Raw genomic sequence first — 11,238 nt, forward strand, 5'->3', positions numbered from 1 at the left:
TATAAAAAAAATTTATGACTTTTATTTATGGAATCTCGACAGAACGGATCTGTCCGATCAGGCTTCTGGATGGAATGTATCCGTCCATTTCGTAACAGATTCCTCTCCAAATGGAACAGAATTATAGCTTTGATATATTATCTTTATTCTGTATAACAGGGAAAAATTGTCCAACCATACATATGTAAGTGTAACTAGGATAAGCTTGGGGGACCAGACATTCCCGAAAGGTAATTACAATTGTGAAGTAGAACCTACATTCGTTTGTCCTCTTCAGCTATTTTAAAAGTATCGCCTAAAAGTCCCTGATCCAGCAACACACATCATTGAAGTGTAGTTTATTTCTTCTACTACCCAACTCCATAAACAACTCGTGGGTGTGAAAGCTTGTAATCCCGCTTGATACCGCCTTTGCTTCTACGGATTTCTGATGCACCAAATCAAATGTTAAACTTCCGACTGAAAAAAAAAAAAAAATTGATTCAACAAAACTAATATTCATACATTACTCTGCATACGAGAGGATTACAACCTACTCTATAACTAAAAAAAAAAAAAAAAACTTGATGCATGGTATACATTCCTGTGTAGGGTTATAGATATCTGCAATGATTTCCCTCGATAATTTCTTCCATGGAGAAATGCCGATCTTCATTCGGTCGTGTGAGATCGAGATCACAGAGTGATCCCCATAAACAGAGAGAGCTAGCAACTTCAAGCAAATGGTGACATTTTCATTACGAAGTCCCATTTTGCCGAGTGCTAGTACAAGATATATGATGGATGTGACCAATTATTAGAGTAAACTTTCTGGAGGCATTATTGAAATATCCAACCCCGTTCTCAGTTCAATAAACTTGAAGGGGCGGAATTATATTGAGCTTAGAGCTTAAAAAATTGGAAATTTTCAAACGTTAATTATCTCGTGTAAGACGCAATCAACTAACTCTCATATGATCATCAAGAAATGACATAAATCATATTTTATTTTAAATAACTTGAAGCAAGAAATGGCACATGAAATAGTGAATCCAAGTATGTTTTGTTATGACAAATCTCAAGAGCAAAAAGATTCATAACTTCGGCATGAAAAAGAAAACCGACGCAGAGAAGGAATGTTTGAAATGACCAACTTGTTGGCGTCGTGAGATGGACGAGAAGAGCAGAACCAGTGACACAAAATAGTACAACCCTGAAAAACTCCCTCTAACCATTCTTCCCAATATCTGGTCCTGAAACACATATGAAGTGGGTGAAAACTTGATAAAAATACAATACAGATCTGCTGTCATTTTACCGATGGAGTATCTGAGACATGAGAGGAGATTAGAGAGACGGATTTGGTGAATAAGATTGTGGAGAGAACCAATATCCACAACCAGTGTATATAGGGAGTGTATATTTGTGTGAGCTCCCAAATCAATGATCCGAGGCTCGCCTTTGGTTAGAGGAACCAACAGAGAAAGTATTGGAAGAGGCTGTGGTTAGAAGGGTTTCGATGAAGATTGAGGTTTGCCTTTCACTTTTTCTATGTTCTTCCCAATGAACTTCAGCAAATATTTCACCCAGACACTCAAATATTCACCTTCTTAACATCACCAAGAAAAAAGAATAATCCCAGCGAGAATCAAACAGCTGCGAGGGAGTCTTCAAGGTCGGGACAGGCCAACTTAAGAGCATCATGAACCGCCTTAGCAATGGGAACAAGAAAGTAGATTTTCGGTTGAGTTGATAACCAACGATACAACTATGGAACAGAACAGAAATTAAGCTGTTTGATGGAATAGAAAGAAACGAGACCAGTCAAGTAATTTCCAAAGGCTTTCCACCAATGTCAGCCATGGCCAGCAACAGAAAATTCCTTCAGAGCTCAGTACAGAACTAATATATCTACCTACTTACGAATAATCTTATGCCTCAAGTCAGTAAAAGCCAAATAGCAATCACAATCAAACAAGCTACGTTTCATTTCAGCTTCAGAAAGGAAAGAAAGAGAGAGGATTGAGAATAGTGACCTGAAGGGAAGGCGGGTTTCAGGGAGCTCGGGGATCGGTGCCGTGAGGCCAGACATAAACGAGCTCGTCCCAACCAGCGCTGGCAAAGAGGCCATCAACAAGAACACTGAGATCAATCCCAACGGCAAACTCGGTATGGTGATCATAGCGAGCAAGAAGAGCGTCCTCCAAAGCGTGATCCCACAAACACACCGACATATCGTACGAACACGACGCGATCTGAGTCGGGCGATGCGGCGAGAATTTGATCCTCCGTACGGCGTAGGAATGGCCATTCAGCACCGAAATCGGAACCCTAAACGACCTCACATCCCAAACCTTGATCGACTTATCAACCGAAGCCGTAGCCAAACGGCAATCGTCGTACTTGCTCCAATCGCAGGACAGGACCTCGAAATCGTGCGCCGGGATGATCATCGTCGAGCCGGGCTCCCTCACATCCCAGATCCGGAGAGTACAGTCACCGGAGGCGGAGGCGAACACGTCGGCGTGACGCGGATTCCACACGGCGGAGTAGACGCAGTACGCGTGCTCCTTGAACGTCCGTACGCTGGCCGGGCGGTCGACGGTCCAGAGCTTGACGGAGTCGTCCCAGGCGGAGGAGAGGAACGAGTCTCGCCGGACGGGGTTGTAATCGGCGGACTGGACCTCGCGAGTGTGTTCTCGGAAGGATCGGATGGGGTTGGCGGCGGCGGGGAGAGCGGTGTCGTAGAGCTTGACGGAGCCGTCGGCTATGGCGGCGACGAGGAGGGAGTCGTGGGATTCCGACCAGGCGACGTCGTAGACGCCGTCGGCGGTGTCGAAGGCGGCGAGTTCGGAGATTCCGCCGCCGGGGGAGAGGGAGAGGACGTGGAGGCGGCCGTTGCCGAGGATGCCGAAGTTCTGGGCGGTGGCGACGGCGAGGCGGTTCTCGTAGAATGGGCTGAATTTCACGGAGTAGCCGTTGAATGGGGTTTTGAAGACCGGCATCGTTGACGATGGTGCTCTGATCTGACCTTCTATTCCTCTTCTTCGTCTTCCTTTGTTTTCTTTATCTTTTCAGATAATACGACAGTGGCGGTAATTTATTATTTTAGCAATTGACTTAATTCCTGTAAAAAGTTAATTAAAGAAAGATGAAAAATTACCTCAAAGGTGAAAGCAAACATCATAATATTTGTTTTAGAGCATGTGAGATGCATCTTCAAAGACGGAGATGAATGCACTCCATCTCCAAACTATTCTTAAAAATATTATATTTTTGAAAATGATTTGAATAGTTAACATTCATATTTGAAGATATTTTTTAGAGAAAATGGCAGCAAAAATATCAATTGTTTTCGTCTTTATACAGTTTGCTACCTATTTTTTATTTTTTGTAGATGAGAATACCAAATGCTTATTTTTGGTGTCGCCGTTACTACCAATTTTAAATGGACGGTTTGGATTCATTTTTAAAATAAAAAACCCTTTATTCAGGTGATGTTTATTTGATTCATTTTTTATAATGAATATAATGAAATATTTTATTAACTAACATAATAAAAAAACGAGTTATATCTCTCGATAAGTCTTTATTCCCAAATAAGAAATTCTCAAAATCGAAATCTATAATCGAACGTAATGGCTGAAGAGCGTGGAAGTGATGGTGAAGACGATTTCGAACTGGGTGAAGAAGAGTACGATGACAACGGAGGACACGAGGTCGACCTTCAGAACACGACTCATCCTCAATAGTAGTGGGCCGCCGTGAACGAAGCCTTTAACGTCGGCGATGATGGCCAACAAGACTCGGATGGGTCATGGGAGGAGAGCGATTTGGATAGTTTGTGCAGCGACGACGACGTCTAGACTCGGAAGGGGAGGAGCCGGAATGAGTTCAATCCAAAGTCAAGGTTTGAGAATTTCAAGTTCAAAATCGGAATGGTATTTCCAACCATGACTCATATGAGGAATGTTCTGAGAGAAGTCTTTATTCAAAACGATAGGGATTTTAAGTACGTATTCAATGATAGTCAAAGAGTGCGAGCAAAATGTAGAGGCAAAGGGTGTAGGTGGGTTTTATAGACGGTTAGGATTAATACCCTTATAGACGAGCACAATTGTGGCATAGTTTTTGATAACACGCGCGTGACAAGCCGGTTGTTAGGAACACATTTCTTGGAGCAATTTCGGCTAAACCGGAACATGGACTACATAAGCTTCAAGAGTATGGTGTGTGCACAGAAATTCAGCAACGTGTCCAATACCATGTTTTATAGAGCAAAGAAGATCGCAAGAGATGCGTTAGAGGGTCGGTGAAAGATCAATGTGCTATTCTAGAGGATTACTGTAAACAATTGACATCCACTAACGCATGTATTTGTTTCAGATTAATAAAATACCTAATTACGTAATGTATTTTGTTTCAAAATCTGATTATGTTGTGTGTTATAGGTACAACTGCTTTGCTAAAGACAACTCTTGATCACGGGGAAAAGGTGTTCAAGAGAGTGTACATTTGCTTCAAAGCGTGCAAAGATGGATTCAACAAGGGATGTAGATCACTGTTAGGCTTTGACGGATGTTTTCTAAAAGGATATTGCAAAGGTATGTTACTGGCTGCTATAGGTATTGATCCAAATAATTCTCAGTATCCAGTAGCATTTGCAGTGGTTGAGAAGGAAAATACTGAGACCTGGACATGGTTCATGAAGCTTCTACACGAGGATCTTCAAGTTGAGAATGAAGCCAGGTTCACAATGATGAGTGACACGCAGAAAGGGTTGGAGAAAGCTCTAGGTGATGTTTTCCCTGGTTCGGAGATTAGGTTTTGTGTTCGACATTTGCATGCGAACTTTAAGAAAAGGGCATAGTGGATTGTTGTTTAAACAGATGCTTTGGTCTTGTGCACGAGCAATAACAAAAACAGAGTTTGCAAACAAGATGAATGCATTGAAACAAGAAGATGACAAAGCACATGTGTGGTTATTGAAGAAGGAGCCGAGAGAGTGGAGCAAGTCACATTTTAGATCAACAGTGAAGTGTGACATGCTTTTGAATAATATGTGCGAAAGCTTCAACGCAGCTATTATGCATGCTTGAGACAAGCCAATCGTCACACTCCTCGAGAAGATCCGCTTTTGGTTGATGTGCCGTTTTGCAACAAAAAGAAATGATGTTGAGAATTGGCATCATCCAATTGGCAAGCGGATGAGGGGGATCATTGAAAAACACAAGGGTGTTGCAAAACATTGTCAATCGACACTAGCAGGTACACATTAGCATAATCTGTTTTTTTATTGCATAAGTGTAGCGCTAGCATAATCTGTTTTTTGCTTGTATATTATAGGTAATGCTAAATTTCAGGTCACTTTTCTTGGGGCCGAGTCTTTTGTGGTTGACTTGAGGGCCAATGAATGCACTTGTCGAGATTTTGAATTAAGTGGCATTCCTTGCCCTCATGCGTTGTCTTGTATTTGGGCATCCAGACTAAATCCGGTAGACTTTGTTGATGAGTGGTACAAAAAGGAGGCATTTATCATGGCTTACAGTGGCATTATAGAGCCAATGACTAGCCCGGACAAGTGGCCGGAACTTGGAAAAAATCCGATTTTACCACCCCCTGATGTAGCTTTTATCAGGCAGACCAATGAAGAAGAGGAACAAGGCCAATGATGAGCCACCTCCTAGTTTTCTAGACCCTTGACATGCTAAGAAGCACTCTCGGAGAAGACAAGTCAATAGATGCAGCAATTGTGGTCAACCGGGACATTCACGACTCACGTGCAAGAATCCAAGACTCGATAAGGTAATCAATTTACTTTATTATAAGTTGTAGTTACTTATTAATCACAAAATAACTCAGTTACACATTATAGGTGAATCAACCCAAAAAAAGAGGAAGACCTCTCAAAGACAAAGACAAAAAGACCCCATCGACTTTGAAGAGAGATGAGCGCCGAGAGAGACAGAAATCCAAGTCAAATGCATCCCAGCCAAGTTCAAGCCAAGCATCTGCGCTTGTTCAGTTTATGCCTTAGATTCAATAGAGCAAAGTCTATTTTAATGCTAGCATGGACATGTCAATATGATTTTTTGAGCAAAGTCTGTTTTAATGGTAGCATGGACATATCAATCTGTTTTTTTTTTATTTACCAAAGTCTGTTTTAATGCTAGCATGGACATAGTGATCTGTTTTTTTACCAAAGTCTGTTTTAATGCTAGCTTGTTAAGATGCCATTTTTTTTGCTAAATGCAATCTCAGATATTTGCATGGACATAACAGTCTGTTTTTTTTTGTTATTAATGAATGCCAAGTTGTTTTGTAGATGCAGATGCCAATTTGGATATTAATGTGAATGCAGATGCAACATATTTCATTGCAAGCTGTTTGGTAAATGTACACAGCATATTTCAACGCAAATTTCAGTACACATCATATTTCAACGCAAATCTCAGTACACAACATATTTCATTACAAACCAACACAACAAGAAACTAAGAAAATAGTCAGATTACAAACATATTGCCACCCAAATTACAGCCACCCTCTTCCTGATCACCTAAATTACAGCCACCCTCTTCCAGATTACAAACACATTACACAGTTACAAACCAACCCAACAAAAGGAGAACAATTATGATTAAAACAACTTGCAGTATGAAAATCCTTGTTCGAAGTGACTCAATCTCATCCTCCAAATTGTTCTTCTTCTTGATGAGTCCATGAATGATACGCTTGGATCTTTCACATACCGCGGGATCTTTCCATCGAAAAAAATTACAGCCACCCTCTTCTTGGTAATCGGATATGTGAGCATATTCCAACAAAGAAGAAGACGAAAAGAAACTCAGCGATGACTAGAATCTTTTACTTTTTTTTAGCGCACCCATTGAACCTCCTACTAGGATTTGCATTCGTCCACGCCGTCCACTCCGTCGAAGGCACGCCACAGCTGCAGTAGTACCACGCTATGTCATCGTCCATTGCTATGAAATCACGAGGAGGAAGACGATAGAGATGAAGCGATGTCTGGGCGATTTGACGATAAAACTAGGGCTTTCAATTTAGGGCTAATCTTATTCTTTCGATTTGGGGGTATAGAGATCTCGTGGGATATTAAATGCATATTTATTAGCTTCAGATATTAGATAATATTCATTAAAGTCCGGCTTTAAAGGATGTTGGCTTAAGATGTTGCCATGTGTAATCCGTTTGTATTTAATAGTCTTGGTAGTAACGGCGACACTAAAAGTAAACATTTGGTATTTTCGCCGACGAAAAAAAAAGAATAGGTAGCAAACTGTATAAAGACGAAAACAATTGATATTTTTGCCGTCATTTTCTCTATTTTTTAATACTAAAGTTTTTTAAAAATTATAAATTAACCCAAAATTTAATTAATAGATACTTTATATGTAGGGTATTGTAGATTTGTAGTAAAAAATAAACTACAAAATTTGGATATAGTCAACATTTACAAATTTTTAGAAAAATAGCCAAATGATTTAATCATACCACCATTTTAGACATAAATACCTTTATAATAAGCGCACAATAATGAACAAAATAAAACGAAAAATAATATGAAAAACTCCGCAATTCATGACAAGTGTTATGAGTTTTTGAATTTCTAGAAGGGAAAATATCAAAAGTATCTCTCGTGTTTAATCGAAATGCGAGATTTATCAAGAGTATCCTTCGATTTCTAGAAATATCAGACATATCCATTCCATTTAATATAAATGACGTATACCTCCCCTAAAAATGTTATATTACAAATATCACCATTTTCGTTTATTTTTTACAAAAAAATAATTTGAACTCACCAAAATACCCTTAATAGAATATATATTTATTTACTATTTTATTAAAAAATCAAAATCTCTCTTTATAAAAAAAATCCTTAACTTTTTATAAAGAAATTTTTTAATTTAATTTTTTTGTATATAGAATAGAAAATAAAAAAATTAATTCATTAAGGGTATTTTGGGGAGTTCAATTTTATTTTTTTTGTGTAGAAAATAAACGAAAAATGTGATATTTGTAATATAACATTTTTTTAGGGGAGATATATGTCATTTATACTAAACTTAAGGGATATGTCTGATATTTATAGAAATCGAAGGGATAAATCTCGCATTTCCATCAAACACAGGGGATACTGTTGATATTTTCCCTTTTTCTAGAACTATATCCCACCTAAGATGCGGCCTTTGCAATTAAAAACACTTTTGTACGTTTAAGACTTTTGCAATAGACTCAAGAACGCTTTCATGTAAAAGCATGTCTATTTTTAAATATTTCTAATTATTTCCAGTTATTTCTAAATATTTACAGAACATCATACAACAAAATAATGACACCAAAACAGATTTTCATATATCGAAACTAATAGATAAAAAATGGTTGTTAAAAGAAACAAAGTATCATAATATTGCTTAGATTCAAATAAGACCCACCTCTGCCTCCGCCTCCATCTGTGTAGACTCAACTAGACATTCGCTTGCCACACCGAATAACTCCACTTGGGCCTCTCTCGTCGTTGCTCTGCCGCCTGGAGTTGTGCAAAACTTTTCGCCTAGATAGCCGCTCGCGAGCACCAAACAACGGACTCCTCTGCGTCCGATGGGAAAACGTACTCCAGCGGAATTCCACAACACTAAACTGTTGGGGAATCAAGCGCGTATCAGACACGAACAATCGCTCTGATACCACTCGTTGAAGATGATTCTCCCATATAACCATATTAATGCGGAAAAATAATTAATTACGCTGATCATAAGCTAATTAAATTATGGTTATAATTAACAAGATCTAGTTATGTTTAATTAATTTAATTCACGAGAGCATATTTATCAAGCAACCGATTTGAAGAAAAACGAATACTTACATTGATTTTCGGTTCAGCTATAGAACGCCCCTAAACCAATCGCGTACTCCTTGCGTCGTCTTGATGAAGGACTCGAGGATGACACATTAGTCTTCCGAAACGTAATCTCCGAGACGAATAAGAAAGATGAGTGGGCACAGTCTTTCTCTCACTAGATGAGAAACGTGGTGTTTCAAATCTCGCTCTTATTTTACTAAGAATGGAAACGAATTTCCGAGGGGGAGAGGCAGAAAATTTCGCACGGCCAAGAGGGAGAGCCACAAAATTATTAGGTAAAAAAAAAATCTTCTTTTTGCCTTCTCATGAACCCCTATTTATAGTAGTAAAATGAGATATTCATGGAACCTTCCAGAATATATTATTTCCTTTTATTGTGTTCACACTAGAGGATTTAATCTAGGCCCTTGGATCTCAACAAGTGAATCCTACATTTTCTCTCATCCATCAGATCAATATCTATGGGATATTATTCTCTATTTAAATAGAGAATATTTTGTTTGGTGAGATAATAAAGGAGAATATATTATTTCCCTTTAAATATATTTTCATATATTCTCCTAAATACTTTCCTTTAAATAAGGAGAGAATAAAAGACAATATCTTATATTATTCTCTCTCCTTTATTTCAACAACTAAAGAGAAAATATTAGTAAATACCAATATCATAAAAGTCGGATTTTAGGCACACGACCAAGGCAAATTTGGGCAACTCCCATGCCAAAATTCCCGAATCCGATTTTCATATTTTGTGCAAGGCCCAATTGCTTAAAACTCAATTAATTATTTATTTACTTGGTCCAACAGCAAACAAATAATTAATAATTGATTATTTACTTGATCCAACAATAAATAAACAATTCTACCATAAATATTTATTTAATTTTGCGAATACCCGTTTTTCAGAATTAATGATGTCCATCACAATTACAGCAAGTGAGATTAATAACGATAAACATTATTATACGAAAGTTCTTATCCGCCTTTATCAGAGCCGAATCGGGGACTATGGACCTAGTAATAGAAGCTTAACAAATCCGATGAAAAAGACGAAATAGTCATTTCCCTTTTTCCATCGATTCGTCTAATCTTGGTCAAATACTCCACTTTGTAAGCCAAGAATGAACTCTCCTTTAATACTAGAATTATATTTACTCATCGTGACGAGTGTCCACTGATATAGTCAGTTCGTGATCAAGATCCTCCAGGTTCAACCCGTGTCAAGAGAAGTCAATTTTTCCGTTATACTTATCTTGATACATATCAGCCCTAAGCATTGTTGCTTCCCCAGCGAAAGATTCTTTCGAACGTTACTTACTTCGAAAGTGCTAGCAATCTATCGGTTCTGGAATCAAGCCTTAGGTGAGTGAACATTAACCTTCTTTCAGGAAGGCTGGATTCCGTATCTGTAAATCACTTCCCACTCGAATCATGCTCTGAGAGACTCCCAAGACATAAGCTATGATTAGCATGGATAGCCTTTTAGCAAATGAGTGAAAGAGCTCAGTAACATGACCCAGTGTCCATGATCACTTCAGGATTCAGATCAAGTCTCACTGTGACCATCATAGCGGCCTCGGTTAGTGTGTCGTAACGGTCCTTAAACAACACATCTACAACCAAGACCTGTCCAAGTCGTACACTTACCACAAGTGTAGAATGCTCCCACATAGTGATCAGCCTTCACCTATGTGTCCCACATATATGACTTTAGATATAGCTTTCCAGGCGTATATCAGTCATCGACCTCGTTTTAGCTCACCGCCTGAACTCAGGTGCCCAGCACGTGACTCAGTTTAATACGGAGGCTATGGAAGATAGTTGTTATTGATTCTAATTGTTTAGAAATCAACCCACTAATCATATAATGCTAATAAAGTAATCTTGTTATCGAATTTAGTAATCATTTGTTCATTATCTTCAAGTGGGCAATATTCCCAACATAAACAACAATTTTCATCCAACACAATTGGTATATTTTTGAAGATCTAGTCGCCAAGAATCCATAGGACTTGAAATCACTCTATTTCGAGTTCAAATAAAGAAGATATGAACTTTTGAAATTTTGAAGAAGAAAAAAACAAAAAAAAAGTGAGGAAGAGAGACGAGAGAGAGTGTGAGGGTGCATAATAATGGAGATGAAAATGCGGAAGAGAGAGAGAGAGAGAGAGAGAGAGAGAGAGAGAGAGAGAGAGAGAGAGAGGAGAATGTAGTTATATATTATTAAGATATTAATATATTGCAGGTTATATTTGGTATTTTAAAAACAAATTCATGTGACAACTCTTCACTTTGACTATTTGTTTAAAAGTTTCCAAACGTCGACTATATCACAAACCTTATGTTTCAACGGTAGTATAGCTTAATTGGTA

General features: G+C 38.4%; 2 protein-coding genes across 7 annotated transcripts; one reads left to right on the forward strand and one right to left on the reverse strand.

The window, feature by feature from the left end:
• Positions 1-113: 113 nt before the first annotated feature.
• PEX7 (peroxin 7) lies at positions 114-3,203 on the reverse strand. 6 transcript variants are annotated; one of them, XR_016296484.1, is made up of 4 exons: positions 3,143-3,203; positions 2,016-3,049; positions 1,134-1,232; positions 114-427 (listed from the first exon to the last, which is right to left on the reverse strand). XR_016296484.1 is itself a non-coding variant. In XM_089611833.1 (3 exons), the coding sequence occupies exon 2, from the start codon at positions 2,982-2,984 to the stop codon at positions 2,034-2,036; it is 951 nt and encodes a 316-aa protein (XP_089467959.1). In that variant the 5' UTR covers positions 2,985-3,049; positions 3,143-3,203; the 3' UTR covers positions 114-427; positions 2,016-2,033. The 6 variants fall into 6 exon arrangements, 4 of the variants coding, with proteins under 4 accessions (XP_089467959.1, XP_089467962.1, XP_089467960.1 ...); XR_016296483.1 differs by having other exon boundaries at positions 114-459; XM_089611833.1 differs by lacking the exon at positions 1,134-1,232.
• A 414-nt stretch (positions 3,204-3,617) lies between these two features.
• Positions 3,618-5,651, forward strand: LOC149400989 (uncharacterized). Its single transcript, XM_089610568.1, has 6 exons — positions 3,618-3,730; positions 4,133-4,208; positions 4,256-4,325; positions 4,431-4,803; positions 5,147-5,247; positions 5,326-5,651. Exons 1-6 carry the CDS (start codon positions 3,618-3,620, stop codon positions 5,649-5,651), a joined length of 1,059 nt encoding a protein of 352 aa, XP_089466694.1.
• Positions 5,652-11,238: the final 5,587 nt, after the last annotated feature.

This window comes from Urtica dioica, chromosome 4 (genome assembly GCF_054948205.1).
Source record: "Urtica dioica subsp. dioica isolate 48M chromosome 4, U.dioica_male_clone48M_v1_H2, whole genome shotgun sequence".
In the NCBI taxonomy this organism is placed as follows: domain Eukaryota; kingdom Viridiplantae; phylum Streptophyta; class Magnoliopsida; order Rosales; family Urticaceae; genus Urtica; species Urtica dioica.

Coding starts and splice junctions, on each gene's coding strand:
- PEX7 (XM_089611833.1), bottom strand. CDS start 2,984: ATGCCGGTCTTCAAAACCCCATTCAACGGCTACTCCGTGAAATTCAGC.
- LOC149400989 (XM_089610568.1), top strand. CDS start 3,618: ATGGCTGAAGAGCGTGGAAGTGATGGTGAAGACGATTTCGAACTGGGT. Junction 4,209..4,255: donor ACATAAGCTTCAAGAGTATG/GTGTGTGCACAG, acceptor CATGTTTTATAG/AGCAAAGAAGATCGCAAGAG. Junction 5,248..5,325: donor TTGTCAATCGACACTAGCAG/GTACACATTAGC, acceptor TGTATATTATAG/GTAATGCTAAATTTCAGGTC.